General features: G+C 47.5%; 1 protein-coding gene across 6 annotated transcripts in view; it reads right to left on the bottom strand.

The window, feature by feature from the left end:
- Positions 1–215: 215 nt before the first annotated feature.
- ST6GALNAC1 (ST6 N-acetylgalactosaminide alpha-2,6-sialyltransferase 1) overlaps positions 216–15717 on the bottom strand; it is a 48856-nt gene continuing 33354 nt past the window's right edge. Inside the window, exons 3-10 of one of the 6 annotated variants that reach the window (XR_006275697.1) lie at positions 10673–10841; positions 9722–9893; positions 8954–9089; positions 6268–6371; positions 6024–6118; positions 5163–5252; positions 2515–2614; positions 1440–1480 (exon numbers count right to left, since the gene is read on the bottom strand). Coding sequence is in view for 4 of the 6 variants with exons in the window: in XM_038371848.2 (XP_038227776.1) it covers positions 1310–1480; positions 2515–2614; positions 5163–5252; positions 6268–6371; positions 8954–9089; positions 9722–9893; positions 10673–10841 (942 nt within the window). In the remaining 2 variants the exon portion in view is untranslated. Of the gene's footprint in view, positions 1481–2514; positions 2615–4663; positions 5253–6023; positions 6119–6267; positions 6372–8953; positions 9090–9721; positions 9894–10672; positions 10842–15717 lie in introns of those variants that run through there. The other 5 variants (XM_038371848.2, XM_043497311.1, XM_043497312.1 and 2 more) reach the window with 5 other exon arrangements.

Raw genomic sequence — 15717 nt, forward strand, 5'->3', positions numbered from 1 at the left:
GGCAAAATCTTTGGGCTGAAACTTTTCTTCGCTAAAAAAAAAAAAAAAAAAGCAGATTTAGGTCAACTGAAACATTTTGTGAATTTGTGTCAAATTCACCAAATTGTTTTGGTCTAAAAAAGCAAAAACAAACAAAAAAAATCCCCCAAAAAAGAAACAGATTTTTTCAGTTCAAAACAACTTTTCATTTAGAATTTTACTTCATGTTTTTAAAGGTTAAACTCAAAAATGAAACAAAATATTTATTGCTGGGTTGATGTGAACATTTTTTCAACGTGAAATACATTTTTTTTCCACTTTTTTCAGTTTGCTGAAAAAAATTTTTGTTTCAGGTCAAACCAAAATGCCAGTTATTGATGCAGCCCTAGTCACAAGTCCCTTGAGAAAGAAAACCTTTTTATGCCCATTTTACGGAGTGTACAAGGCACAGAGAGGATATGTGACTTTCTCAAGATCACATGGCAGCATCAGGAATGGAACCCCGGAGTCCTGGTGCCAAATTCCCGAGAACTAACCATTAGACCATGTTGGTAACTGCCTGGAAAAAAACTAGCCCCATTTCGATGGGAGCAGTCTAATTGCACACAGGCAAAAAAGAGCTAAACCAGAGTGGGACAATCGGGGCTGGATTGACTTGGACTGAGCTCAGGCACAAATCCCTCTCCCCAAAACAATCACCCACCAATTACACAGAGGGATGGATGGGGACACATGAGCTGCAGCAGAAGGGTGGGGAGCAGGGCAATGGTTATTCTGTGGGCTCAAGCGGGGGTGTTAAATGGGACTCCTGATGCACCATGCAATTGGGGCTCACCACAGCAGTCCAAGCAGACTCCCTGTCCCCAATGACGGCTGCACCTCTCCCAAGAAACCCAGCTGAATGCCAGTTCAGATACTCCACAGATACATCTGCTGCTAGCAAAAGGCTTCTAGATGGAAACATTCAAGATCCCTCCAGCTTGGAATCCTCTCTCCCAATGACAGCGCTGCAAACCAAAGAACTGACAATGGCTTTTGTAGCCCCTAGAGTAACAATCAGCCCTGCACCAGCTGCATATGTGGTCTGAGCTGGGGAGGTCCATGCTCTTTGCTTAGTGCTTCTTTCCTGGCCTGTTGCCCAGGTGCATATTCCTGGAACCAAAGCCCTGAGACAGAAGATTTCCATGCCAAAGAATTAACGTACCTTTATGAAAATAAGTAGAATATGACTTGAAGTCAGAACACACCCCTGCCTTTCAAGTTTCTTTTTCGTATGACCCTTTTGCCAGAGAGGGTCAAACTCTCCAACCAATGTCCCTTTGGCCCCAGGTCAGGATCGCTGGTAAAGTTTCATGACATTTTCATAGTGGAGTTTTTTCCACACCCTTCGCTCCAGATCGAAGTCATGATTGGTGTAGAAGATCAGACGTTTCCGCTCCTTGTCATAGTAGTGATCCGAGTACTTCTGGTAGCCATCTGTGATGAAGCCATAGGCGCTCACCTGGAAAAGCCAGAAGAGTCCAATGGGTTAGAGGGCTTCAGAAATGGGGAAGTCAGGGGCTGGAGGGGTGGGGGAAACAGAGCTTGGAGGGCATGGCTATCAGAGATGGGAGCTGCTTCCAGATGGAGAGGTAAGTGTGGGGTCCCTGCAGCTGGGGCAAGGGGCAGTTTGCCTCCCAGATTGCTGCATGTAGAGTTCCAGCCAGACCAAGCTAGGAAATCTTTCACTCCAAAGATTGTCCTTCTGCTCTCACACCAACGCCTTGGAAGTCAGGGGAGTTACGCTCCCAGCCACGAAAGAGGAGGATCAGGTCAGGTCTTCTTAACCCATAGGGGCATTTTTGCCATTTGTCTTCTCCCCAAGTCACTGGGATACTTAGACTGTCCGTCACCAGGTCAGTCTGCAACGTAGTTCCTTAACTGGCCAACCCAGGTGCTGATGCATGACTCGTACCATGCCCTTTCATCCCATTCTTTCCCCGGTCCTCAAGCATACCCGGAGGCTGAGTGCCCTTCTCATGGGTCTGCCAGGAATATGATCTTCCTGAGCAAATATAATCAGGAGATTTAAACCTGTTTGTCAAACCTAGGATTTTACTCCTTGAAGATTTATGTTTTGCAAGAAGCACCTATCCCATACAGTGTTATTATTTGGCTCCATTGTGAGTTTCTCACTCAGTTTTTACAGAGTCCAAACTCCCATTGTTTATGAAGCTTATAATACCCATTTTTCAGATGGAGAAATGGCAAAGTTAAGGGCCCCTGATTTTCCTTAGTGCTGAGCACTCACAACTCCAAAAGAAGCCCACAGGAGCTGCAGGTGCTCAGTGCTTTTGAAAATCAGGCCCTAAATGACTAACCCAAGCCCAGAGAAGAATTCGGTGGCAGAGCTGGATTAGAATGGAGTTCCTGGCTACTAGCCCCATGCTCAATCCACCATACAAGCTCCCTCTCACCAGCTAGGGGCTATGGGACACTGCCTTTTGCCCATCCCAGGCAGTGTGGTAGGGATCAGTAGCCCTCTGGAGTCCTTACCCGGTCACAGAGATGGAGGGCAGTCAGCAGTAAGAAGGCCCCTGTGGTGGGTCTGTACAGAGCCCAGTAGGACTTATCCAGACTTTCGGATCTTAGAAACCTGCAGCAGGACATAAGGAGGAGGAGCATGGTCTCCAAATGTGATGGCTTGATTGGGGAGGCAGCCTGTCCCTCCCCATGTGTCTGATGCATGATGCACACATTCTGAAGGCCAGTGCTGCCCACAGTATGTTGGGCATTTCAACATTGAGATAAGGGTCAGCCAACCTTTGATTTGGGTTTGGTCAAGTGCTTAATTTGTGCCAGGGCTTGCCAGGGCTGAGCCTTGGCACCTCTAGGCTTGGCAGTTCATAGCCCAGGTACCTCTGGGGGCTTTGCAGTTCATAGCCCCAGCATCTCTGGGCTTGCCGCTTCAGTTATGAAAGTACAAAAATTGCTTGAGCCCCGGGACCTCTTTCATTACAAATTAAGCACCGATTTGGTCCAACCACAAAATCAGACCAGACAGCTGGAAAGTTGGGGGGTCTCTCTCACCCACATGCACCTCCACCCCTCTGAGATGCTACACTCCCAGATGCAGATTAAGGTTTCCTGGGGCCCTGAGGCAGAGTAAGTGGGTGGCCCCCTCCCAACCCCTTCCACCTACAGTCCCGCCCCCATTCCGCCTGCGGCCCCGCCCATGACCTCCACCCTTTTGTGCCTCTTTCCTGGGCCCTGTCTCTGTCCCACCCAGGGTCCCCCCGATTCTGCCCCCCCACTGTGGCCCCCAACCCATTTACTCCTTTTTGCCCTCCCCACCCCGTGGCCCCAAGACCGGAGAAGTTCTGTCCCTATGCCACATCAGGGCCGCAGCAGGAAGAGTGAAAGCTCCTCCAGTCCCAGGGCCACAGCAGGGATCTGGATGCTGGGGCTTCCCCCGCCACTCCCTGTGCTTCTGCGTGGGACCAGGGTCGGGGCACTGTGGCTTCTCCTGCCCCACCTGCCTGGCGCTTCTGCTGGAGTGCGGGTTGGCCATGGGAGTTTCCCCTGCCGCCCTGTGGCTCCTGCCAGGGACAAGGTCGGGGGGGAGGGGTTGCGAGTGCTGGGTCTTCCCCTGCTGTCTCACACCTTCTACCAGGGATGGGGTCGGAGTGGGGTGTGCTGAGTCTTCCCGCATCTCACGGCTTCTGCTGGAGAGCAGGGTCAGGACATGGGGGCTTCCCCACCTGCCTGGCCGCCAGATGGATTTTTTCTGGGGGCCCCCAGTTGGCCAGTGCCCCTAAGCCTGGGCCCTGTGATTAATTCGCCACTGTGCACTCCAACTTCTTGACTCATCCTGACCCTGGGCTCACTATGTGCTTCTATAGAGCTCAGAATTACTCCCCCAGGTCCCTAACAGGACTCATCCTCCTTCCCCCGCACAGAGGGGTGGGGTGTTTGTCCTGAAGATTGGGTGAATGAATAGCTCCATGATGCATAGATTCTCATCAGGAAGTACCACCTCTGAAAACAATATGGGACTGCCACACATGGCTGCTTGGCTGCAACAATGGTGTCCCATCCATCAGAAATACTGGCTTTGCGGGCCTGGTATCTAAAGTTGATTTCATCCATGACGGTATGATGCACACACACATAGGGAGTCTCCTGGATAGCATTTACGGGACGTTGCACTGTTCAGGTATCCCATGATCCTATCCACTTGTAGGACACAAAGAGCAGTTGTAGAAGAGGCTCAGAGAAGGGGAATGAAAGCTGTTGGGGGCCCTGCGTGTTTTGTGTAATGATGTATTGATCAGAGACACGAGGTAGGAAACAATAAAGTTCTAGCACTCTTTAGCTTGGAAAGGAGCAGAGTCAGAGGAGCTATGGCTGATGTCTGTAAAATAAAGGATGGTCCACGTTTGGGCTGCAGTTTGCCTTCCCAGGATCTAAGCACAGGTGGCACTCAAAGGAATTGAAAGGCAACATGTTTTAAAGGGGGGCAAAGGTAGTAGTTTTTCCTACACATGGAACCTGCTACAGGCGGACATTACCATGGCAAATCACTTCATAGGTTTCTAAAAAAGATTAGACAATTATAAAAGAATAGCAGTGGCAATCACACTAGTTAGTGTAGTAATGAAAAATTATCCATCCTCATCCTTCAGGACGTAGAATACCTGCGGGGTCAGGAAGAAAATTCATTTTAGGGGGTTTATGGTTTCTATTGAAATATCTAGCACTGGCCTCTGTCAAAGGCAGGACACCAGATAATTTGGCCCTGATCCTGCAACTTGACTTCAGAGGAACTCTGCGTGGATGCGGGGTTTCACCTACACTGATCAATTGGCAGGATCAGGGCATTAATTTGTTCTGATGGCCAAATTCAATACTCTCTTCTGTTGCATGTTGAAAAGCAAACTGCCCTGCAGTCATTCCCTCTCCACCTCTCAGCTTCTTATGGATGAAATCCACTCCAGCATGAGGGCTAGACGCCACTGAAGTTCTGCTTAAGTATTACTTGTGTTTACTCTCTGTATGGGAGTCAATTTCACCCACTATGTGATTGGGGCTGTGAGGAAGAGGGCAGGGATGAAAGAATGAAGAAGACAGAATCCGGCAAGCAGCCTTTCAGAGACAGTCTGACAAATGGCACTCGCCATGGCAAATAACCCCCTGCTACTGACCTGTTTTTCATGTATCTGAGGAAATCAGGGTGAATGACCAGATAATTGTCCAGACTGAAATCCTTACTGAATCTGTCCCGTGGACTGGGCCTAGGGAAGGGAATGGAAATAGGTGAGTGCTCTAACCACACATTTCACTTTGTGAATATAATCAGGCCCCATTATGCACATTGCTAAGACATGAAACAGACAGAAATTATGCTAACTTATTCTGGAGCATTTCCCAGAACAGCGCAAAATCTTCACCTTCTTGTAGCTTTGTAATATAAGCAATTTGGGGCAGGGACCATCTTTTCATGGCATGTGTGTATAGGAATTAAAACAATGGGGCCCGGATCCCTCAATGGGGGATAAAGGAATAAATAACAACAATAAAGATGTGCCCATAATGGGTTTTTATGTCACCGGCAGCTCTGAAAAGCTTAAAGAAAAAATTCTGATAGTATCAAACTGAAACTGAATTTTTTTTAGAATTTTCAGTGCATCAAAAAGTTTATAAAAATACTAGTTTGGGGTTGAATAAAATGTTTAGTTTGACCCAGAGGGAAATGTTTCATGTTGATGTTGAGATATTTTCCCCCTTTAAGTTAAAATAAATAAATGAATATGGTTAAAGGTTAATTCAAATCAAAAAGTCAAAACGTTTCATTTTGAAAATGTCAAAAAACAAGAAAAAATGTTTCCATGTTTTTAGATTTTTCCTTTTTTGGTTTTTCCTCAACCAAAACAATTTGCCCAAATCTGCACAGACTTGGGAAATGTTTTGGTTGACCCAAATCTGCAGTTTTTTTTGCTGGAAAAGAGTTTCAGTTGAAAAATTTCACGCAGCTCTAAACAGCACATTTCATTCAGGAGAATCACAAAGTCTTTTACAAGCTACTGATGTACAGGCTGTAGCATTCAGACACCCATCACTGAAATGCAGCCACTTCAGGGGCAGCACGTGACAGCCATTCCTGCAGCAATGCACAAAGGAGCAGATGGGAAGTCTGACTTCTCCAAATGAAATTACAAGGGGAATTTTTCATGCAGCTCTGCACAAAGGAAGATGAGACTGCAGCAAGCTTCACCGTTCAAGGATAGGGTATATGGCAGCCTGTTTTACCCGTACTGGTCCAAAAATCCCTTCCTGATGTTCTTGTTCAGCAGGAGAGCCTTCAGCCACTCAAAATCCCTCATGCCCTCCAGGAAGTGAAGGTACTTGATCTCCTAGAAAACCCACCGAGGAAGAGTTAGTGGCTGACATCAGAGGGAGATGAGCATTAACAATTAATAGCAAACAAGAACCCAGATTCACTGTGTTTCTTGGGCACAGAGCTAAGGTCACCTGTTGCTAATTATATCCCCTGGAAACAAAACTGGGAGGTAACTGAGCAGCAAATGGTTAGGTAGCTTGTGTGCATTTACTTGTAAAGAACAGCAAAAGACACACCCCTTAGTTTGATGATGATTGACACAGTGATGAGCAAGACATAGATTGGTAGGAAGAGAGGCAGGTGAAAGAGAGGGAAAAGACAGATTAGATCAGATCTCAGAGTAGCAGCCGTGTTAGTCTGTATTCGCAAAAAGAAAAAGAGGACTTGTGGCACCTTAGAGACTAACAAATTTATTTGAGCATAAGCTTTCGTGAGCTACAGCTCACTTCATCGGATGCATTTGATGAAGTGAGCTGTAGCTCACGAAAGCTTATGCTCAAATAAATTTGTTAGTCTCTAAGGTGCCACAAGTACTCCTTTTCTTTTTTAGATCAGATCTATAACTACAGAAAGAGAATCATTAACTCAGTAGTTCAAACCCTTTGCCATAGCAGGACCCCTTTTCAATACTGAGAGCCACCACTGTCACCAGACTTCCCCTCCAATTTAGCCACATAGATAGGGCAGGGTTGTCTTGCTGACAACTGGCTGAAATTTTTTGGATAAATAGTTTATTTGTTGAAGAATGAAGTCTGGGGCCAACCAAAATTATTCAAGAACTTGACCCAAATTCACAAATAGTTTTGGCCAAAAACAAAAAAACAATCCCCCCTCGCCAAAAATTAGAAAAATTTGAACCTCTTTGTTTCAACAGTTTCAAAATGAAACATTTCAAATATTCAGTTTAAAACAATGTTTCATTAGAAGTGTAGCTAGATTTATTATAAAGAACAAACAAACAAAAATCACCCCAAGAGAAAATGAACAAAAATTGTTTCAGGTCGACCTGAAACTAGTTTTTGGGGAGATTTTTCAGTTTGGCCACAGAACTGAAAAAATCAATTGTTCACTCAGCTCTAGTCATGACCCCGATGTCTGTTCCCAACCTCCAGACTGACAACCTCTCAAGTCAGTTAGAAAAAATTAGATTCAGTTGAACTGAAAAGTGATCCAAGGCCAACTTCCACCCCACAGTTTCCACTGGATTTTCCCCAGTAACCCAGCCATCGGAGCAAAATTCAGTACTGTGATCTCACACCTCTATGGCAAATTTTATCTCAAAGGTGCCCAAACTGCTATACAGTGATCAGCTATGAACACAGATCACATCATCCACCTCTGGGATTAATTACGGTAGCTGTTTAGCAGCCTACAACAACACTGCCTAGTGCTTTAGAACAGGAAGTGAAGAACTCTATTTCCAACTGAAATTGCAGGGGGGCGGATAAGTAGGTGAAACATAATCCGGCTATGACACTGGGATTAATGCCTAGCTCCTGCCAAAATAAGTGTAAATAGATGTTTAATGACCACAAATGGTCAGGGCTCAGTATAATGTCTCCTCCCAAAGGAGGCACATCCAGTATCGCATGGCACCCTACCACTATGCCAGGTCATGGCTGACTCAGACGGAAGAGCGATCCAACATAGCTTCTCTACAGCACTTGAGTGTTCCATGAAGACTTGCCACCCAAGTATTGACCCAACCCATCTCCGCTCAGCTAAGGGAGCTGACAAAAATCACAGCACAAGGTGGCAGCAGGCCAAAAGCCTCTACCTTGGAGTGATATAGGGCAGAACGGAGTTGCATTAATGCCAACAGCTGGAACAGGACATGGTTTTGAGTTGGATCCATGCCGTGCTACCGGCCGGGACAGAGGTCACAGAAGCGAGGAGCGTAGCAAGCCAGGGGTGCTTTGCTTTACTGTGTTGGCTGGCTCAGAGCATTTCCACAGGACACTGCAAAACAACTAGAGCGACACAGCTTGGTGCAGCGCTCAGAACCCTGGGCTACACTCCTAGTACTCCTAAGTCCAGCTCCTCCAAGATGCCTCACTCAGTGGGAGTTAGGGCCCTAAATACCTTTGTTTCAGAGTAGCAGCCGTGTTAGTCTGTATTCGCAAAAAGAAAAGCAGTACTTGTGGCACCTTAGTTAGTCTCTAAGGTGCCACAAGTACTGCTTTTCTTTTTGCGAATACAGACTAACATGTCTGCTACTCTGAAACCTGTCATTATGCAAGGCACTGAATTTAGCTGTATAGAGTAATTTGTTAGTCTCTAAGGTGCCACAAGTACTGCTTTTCTTTTTGCAAATACCTTTGTGGATCTGTACCCTCACACCTAAGTTGGGCTAGTGCAGCACCAGTTTGGCTACAGCTACTAGGAATGACTCAAGCGTGCCTTGCCAGTGTGGATGTTTGACTGGGCTAACTCGGGCTCCCAGACCCAGGTGTCCAGACCTGGACTAACTCTGCTGTGACCTGAGATGCTACCTCTGCCCTGTTGCCCTTCACGTGTCAGGATCAGAAACGCAGGCCACAGGCAAAGCAGCACCTTGCCAAGGGCATGTGTACACACGTCAGGTGCCTGACTTACTTTTCCCATTGGGATCTTGCTGAATTTGCTCCCCAGCGTCACAATAGAGGCCACCAAGGAGAAGGCTGTGAATCCATAGAAGGACGTTTTTGTTCCCACGTCTTTTTCGTAACCTTTGATCACGGCCCCACTCACCCTTGGCCAGAAAAATCAAACAGAATTGCAAAGTCAGCAGTGTATTGGTTGAATCACTGGGCTGGTGTTCACAACAGGGCTGGGGGAACTGGTTTGGCCAAAATAACTTTGAGCCAAAACTACCGTTGAACCTGAGCCACCTAGGAACCGCCTCACACTCTGGGGTGGACAGCCACAGCAGGAAATTAATCCAGATGGAACCTTCCCTGAGGCTCAGAAACATGCTGTTCACACTTTGTTTTGGACTCCCATCCCCATTTTCACTTGCAATCTCCGCACTTGTGGGTCCCAGTGTGGCACTAGAAGAGACACAATACCACAGCCACAGCTATAGTTTTTTGTCCTAGCCAGAAATAAGACGACCTGGGAATAGCATAAGAAAGCCCGTCCCTATGAGATTTCCAGTCTGAACTACAGACCAGGGAGGTTTGAATAAGGTTGAGCACAAAGGTTATTTAACCTTGGACTTCGCAGGCCAATAGCAATGATTTGGAAACATGGTTAAAACATGGCTCTGGAGTTTTTTTGTGGGATCATCTCTGTAGATGCAGTAGACGGGTGTAGAAGGGAGTGGGGGGATAAAGAAAAGTGCATGATGGAGAAAGAAAAATAGCAGGAAGCTGCACCTCTTACCGGAACACGTAATCATGGGAGTCGATCTCCTGGCCCATTCCAGAGTTGTTTAATATCCCACCATTCCCCACCACGGCACAACTGATACAGGTTGGCCTCTGCCTGGTGTTGTTGGCCAGGAGGACCTGCTGGTAGGGGTTGGGTGGCAGCATCGTTATGACCTCCTTCACCACTGAAACACAGACAGGTGGTTTTCCATCAAGGAGGATGAGTGAATGGGGCATTTTGGGAGAGCTCTCGGGCTGGGAAGGGATCACAGGGAAAGTGCCATATGTGATAGCCTGTGGGCTATCTAGCTTGTTATCCTGTCTCTAACAGAGGCCATGTGGGATGCTCCAGAGGCAATACCTCCACATCTTTGGAATGCAACAATACACCACGGAGGGAAATTCTTTCCTGACCCCAACTGGCAATCAATCAGTTTATGGCCTGGAGCATGAGGGCTGACAGCTCACCTAACTGTTATCCTAACTAGCATGGCTGCTGCTGCCTTGCCTATTGGCATACTTGCCCATACTGTCTTGGATACTTAATACACTACTTACTTCAAGAGTCCCTCAACTAAAGGAGCCATCAAAAAAACACCATAGTCTTTGCAATGAAAAGAAACCATGGGCCTGATTCACCACTGCATTGCTCTTGTTTGACTTCAGTGAAATGCCATGACTTCAGTGGGGTTATATGGGAGTAATGCAGTGGTGAATTAGGCGGCCCATGCCTCAGAGTCAGCACAAAATTGGGAGCTGATGGAGGGGACTGGCCTGCTCCAGGAATTGACAAAGAAGGGGAAGACACCTCCCTGTCCCAGCAGGAGGAACCAGTGTTTGCCCAATGAGGGTGTGTCCCAGCTCGGAAGTTCTGTCCCTGCACTTCAAGTGGGGAGAGGGCACCTTGTGAGCATCAGGGAGGGAGCAGGCCCAGCCCAGCCCACCATCCCACTGCCGGACTCACATGAGTAATTCATCTCCATAAAGCCGAACGGTGGCTTGAAATGCTCCAGGCGTTCCCACTCGCTGTGGTTGAAGTGTCTCCTGTCTATGAAGAGCGTGATGTTGGGCAGGAAAAGGTCCCTCAGCCAGGCAGACTTGGTGGCTTTGGCCCTCACGGCATCGGGGCAGCGCTGGAAGCACAGAAGACAGGGTTGCAAGGAAGCAGACTAGGGTTACATGATGGCCGCCATCTTGGCCGCCACATCAGGGACTGAGCTAGGACCTTCATGCTGCAGCAGCTAAGAGCCAAAGCCTTCCAGATGCAGGGTGAGCTAGAATACCCACCCACCCAGTGGCTGACCAGGCCTTGCTGAATGTGCTTGCTGCCCCCTGCCCTGATTGAGGCCTACATGGCCTTATGCTCCTCGACACAGAGCTCATGCCATGCACACAGCCAGACGTCCCTTTGCACCAGCTCTCAATGTGCATATCTCCCCAGGCCCTAACCACGCCTCCTTTCCTTGGAGCCACTCCCCACTTCAGCCTCCCAGTCAGTCACCGTGGTGCACATCCCCTTCTGGCTGCTTCCACTGGGTTACATGCCTCCCTGCTTTCTGCATCTCTTCCCACGGTGCAGGCGGCTGTCAGCTCTGAATTAACCAGTTTTAAAAACTGAAGATAAAAGCATCACTCCCTTCAGTGTGCTTCTACTTGCAATGACCAGGAGTCACCTGTTTGCGTGCAGTAGCAACAGAACTCTGCACCTGATCAGTTCAATCCTCCACCTACAGTTACAGGCAAAGAGCAGCTGTGGCCTGGCTGATCTTGAGCACAAGCTGACTATATGGCTGTTTGCAGCACTGTTCTTTCAGAAGTTGCATCTCATGCAACTCGCAGGCCAGCCCTTCCTTATGTAACCCACACACCTACTGAGTGTGGTGTTAGGTCCCGTCTAGTGGCACTGAGACCACTTACAGATTAATGAGTCTGCTCTACAGCCTTAGCTAAGGGCCATGTGGCTTTTAGCTCATGCAGTAGAAGCTCATGCATTTAGCTTCAGTAGGGTTACCATACGTCTGTATTTTCCTGGACATATCCGGCTTTTTGGTTCTTAAATTGCCATCTGGGAGGAATTTTTAAATATCTAAAAATGTCCAAGATTTTGCCACTATTATTTTTCCCCAAAAAAGAGTTGATCATTCAAGAAAGAGAATGAATATTGATCATTCGAGAAAGAAAGTGAATGCTGATCACTTGAGAGAGTGCCCGCTTTTCCCCCCTAGCTCCCAGTCCTTGCACCATGAAACAGCTGTTTCGCATGGCTGGGGGAGGGGGGAAGGTGGTGCGCTCAGGGGAGGAGGTGGGGCCGGGGCGGGGATTTGGGGAAGGGATCCAATGGGGCAGGGAGGGGGCAGAATTGGGGTGGGGACTTTGGGGAAGGGGTTGGAATGGGGGCAGGGAAGGAGTGGAGTTAGGGTGGGGCCGGGGGGGGCGCGAGCAACCCCCCTCCCGGTGGAATGTCCTCATTTTTGAATGTTCAAATATGGTAACCCTAAGCCTCAGCGGTTCCCTGGTTTGATCCCGCCTGCCGTGTTACACTATTATTAATTATTATTATTATTATTGATTTGTGTTGTGGTAGCACCTGGGAACACGAGTCCCAGACCAGGACCTTTTGGGCTAGGCACGGTACAAACCCAGAACTGAAAGACAGTCCCCGCCCCAAAGAATTTACAATTCCTCTCTAGCTGAGCTACCAGAAAGAGAAGTAACAACACACCGCCTCCAGCAGCAGAACTCACTGCAGCATGAGCTGGCTACGCCTAGCTCAATTCTTCCTTTCCAGCAAGTTAGGGCCCTGATCTTATCTGGGCTTAGGAGGCTGCCTTAGGCCGGCATTGTAGCAAATCTCACAAGCCACATCAGCCCTTCAGGCTGCACTTTGGGCAGCTTAACAAAGCAAGTGCTGATTGGCAGGAGGAAACTTCCCAAAATCTAGTTACTTCCTGCAGCAAGTTGGCTTTAAGCCCCAAGCTTCTGTGTGCAGCTTCACATCCCTGAAGCTTTATGGCCTAAGTCAAGGATTATTGCACTATACAGTGGTTGAGTTCTGAGGCTATAGCATTGACTGGAAGATTAACTAAACTCTGCACAAGGCAGTGCACTAGTTAAAGGCACTTTAATGCTTGTAGGGCAGCTGCACAAGTCTCCCCTGCATTCATACTCATCAGCACTTTTCAGATATGCAGCGAAATCATTGTGACATGCCTGCAGCATTCACAGTCAAGGGTGTTATTTGGAAAGCTCATGGAGGGGCCACAGACGCTCACAGCCAGTCGCCTTCGGATCCATGAGACTCCAACCTCTGCCACCCAATGGTAGGTCAACAAACCACAAGAGGGATGTGTTGAGTCTAATCCATGGCTTGGCTGGAGTTACATGTCCCCTTCTGTGGCCCGTCCACACAGAATGCGAGTCTGTTACTCAAGCATCACATGAATATAGAGAAACAGTATTGGATGGCTGCCCAGAGAGTTCTGTGTTTGTGAGATTTTCATCCCTGCTTCTGCACACTGATAGCATCTACTGTCCAAGTCTCCTTCGATAATTTCACTAGCACTATGGCCTCATTCCACTAATGTGAGTTATTGCTATTTGTATTAAGGTAGCACCTAGAGATCAGTGCCGCTAACACACAGTCAGGCAACCCCTGACCCCAAATCGCTTGCAATCTAACTAGTCAAGATAGCCAAGAGCAGGAGAAAGGAAGAATTATTATCCCCATTTTACAGATGAGAAAGAGAGGTGAAGTGACTTGCCCAAGGTCACACTGAAAGTCTGTGGCAAAGGTAGGCATAGAACCCAGGGATCCTGAACCTTACCTTCATTTAACGGCTATAATCACAAGAGCCTCCTTATTCTTGAGTTAGATGAGTATTAAGTCATGTGACAGGTGGGGAAACAGAGACATTGGACCAATATGGGCTGGACTTTCAGTGGTGCTAAGCACCCACAGCTCCCATTTCAGCTGTACATTCTGAGAAACTCCACTGCCTTCCATTGAGATCAGACTCCAGCCTGGTGAATACTGAAGGCAATGGGGACAACCACGGTGTGTACCAGCGTAACACCGACAGACCCCAGTTGGTGGTGGGATCGAACGTGGGGCCTCGGGAGCTTAGTACATGAGCCTCTACCGCATGAGCTAAAAGCCAACTTGCTCTTAGCTCAGACTGTAGAGCAGACTCATTTGATCTCTCTCTCTAAATGGTCTTGGTGCCACTAGATGAGACACAACACCACAAGCAGAAGGTGAGTGGGTTCCAGCAGGTTCCAGCTACTAGCCACCTCTGTGCACAGGTGGATTTCCTGAATAGCTTTGAAAGCTGCAAATGAAGACTAATGGTCTGGCAGAGGCCTGGAAGGCATCCACAACCCTCTGAGCCCAGCAACGGCGAAGCAAGAAGGACAGAGGGCAAAGTCCCACTTGACACTGCTTCGCCAACAGAGGAAACTGTGCGCTGTGCGTGCAAGTGCTGCCAGTCTCCTTTCTTGCGCTAACGAGGACACACCTAATTCTAATTGCTTTGTTTTTCTGAGTACAGCAAAGGGGATGTTCCTATATGTCTGTTGCCATTCATACAAATACTGTATCAACAGCAAAGTGTTGTTTAACTTCTAGCAGTTTGGCCTCTAGCGACTCAGGTCTTTCCTTCTCTGCCGGCAGCTACATTACACTGCTCTATGTTTAGAGCTTGTCACAGCTCCTAAATTCACACAGGGCCAGTGTGGCATAATAGGTGGGTGGATGATTTCTAGGGGAAAACCCAGTGAAGCAAGATGTGCAGGAGATGGTGAGTCAGTAACAAGCGCTGCTTTTCCCCTGAGACTCACTATTGGAACCTATACATCCTTAGGGGCTGAGTGATGGATCATATTTTGGGTAAAAACGACGAGGAGTCCTTGTGGCACCTCAGAGACTAACAAATTTATGTGGGCATAAGCTTTCGTGGGCTAGAACCCACTTGAAATCTAAAACTTGAGGTCCTGACATGTGTTCATTAAAGATCCCCTGACACTTTTTGTAAAAGACTCTGGGGGTGTCATCCCCCATGTGCTGGCCAAAATCCAACATGAGCAATTAAGTTCTGCCTAGTGAAATTTTGTGTAGTTTTAGCTGAATAAAGTGTTCGTAACTTCCTGTCATAAACTGCCACCCAGTGTCACTTTATGCTGGTCTGCCAGCCATTGCTCTCCACCCCAGAGGGGGCTGCATTGGAGCAGTGGGCACCGTGATTTCTATGGGGACAAAGTTACTACTTTCATTTGGGGATCCATTTGTGATCCAAAAACCCCTTAATAACAACTGGCAAGGTGGGTTACAGGATCCTGATTCTGATATGTTCATTCTGGTTCACCAAAGAATGTCATGGGAGTTCTTACTGGTCATTCATATCATTGTGAAATATATGTACAGATACCATTGGAGTTATGTACGTATACTGAAAATATGTTTTAAAGTCTGGATCAAGGCAGAGCTGACAAACAGTCTTTTTGTCAGACAAGGGATGTTTATTCACTGAGTTCGCTGTTGAAAAGTAAATTAAGTATTATCTCATTCAAAGTGGGTCTCCCATCACCTGTCTATGCTGAAAGACTAAGAATTTCAGAAAGGAACTAAAAGGTAGAAAAACACAGGGGGGAAGAGAACCTTATATGGAGATATGCTTCAAAAGGTTTTCTGGACTATATTTGGGGAACAAAAAAGACACCCCAGCATCCTGCACCTAGAAAGTAAATGGGCTGTGCATTTACATTCATGAAAATGTGATCACAACCAGATTTGGTTGGAAACATTGCAGTAGACTTTGGGTGAGATAAGACTTCTTTAGACAGGAGGTTAGCCTATTAAGTTTTGTCTCTATGATTTTGTTTTATGTGTAACCTTTTGTTTCCCTCATCCAGAGGGGAGAGTAAGCCAGTACGGTCCAGTATGGCGTGCCGGACTGGACCAGCTCCCCTAGGCTGGCGATTTAAAGGGCAGTGGCCGGAGCCCCGGGCCCTTTA

Source organism: Dermochelys coriacea, chromosome 14, assembly GCF_009764565.3.
Source record: "Dermochelys coriacea isolate rDerCor1 chromosome 14, rDerCor1.pri.v4, whole genome shotgun sequence".
NCBI lineage: Eukaryota > Metazoa > Chordata > Testudines > Dermochelyidae > Dermochelys > Dermochelys coriacea.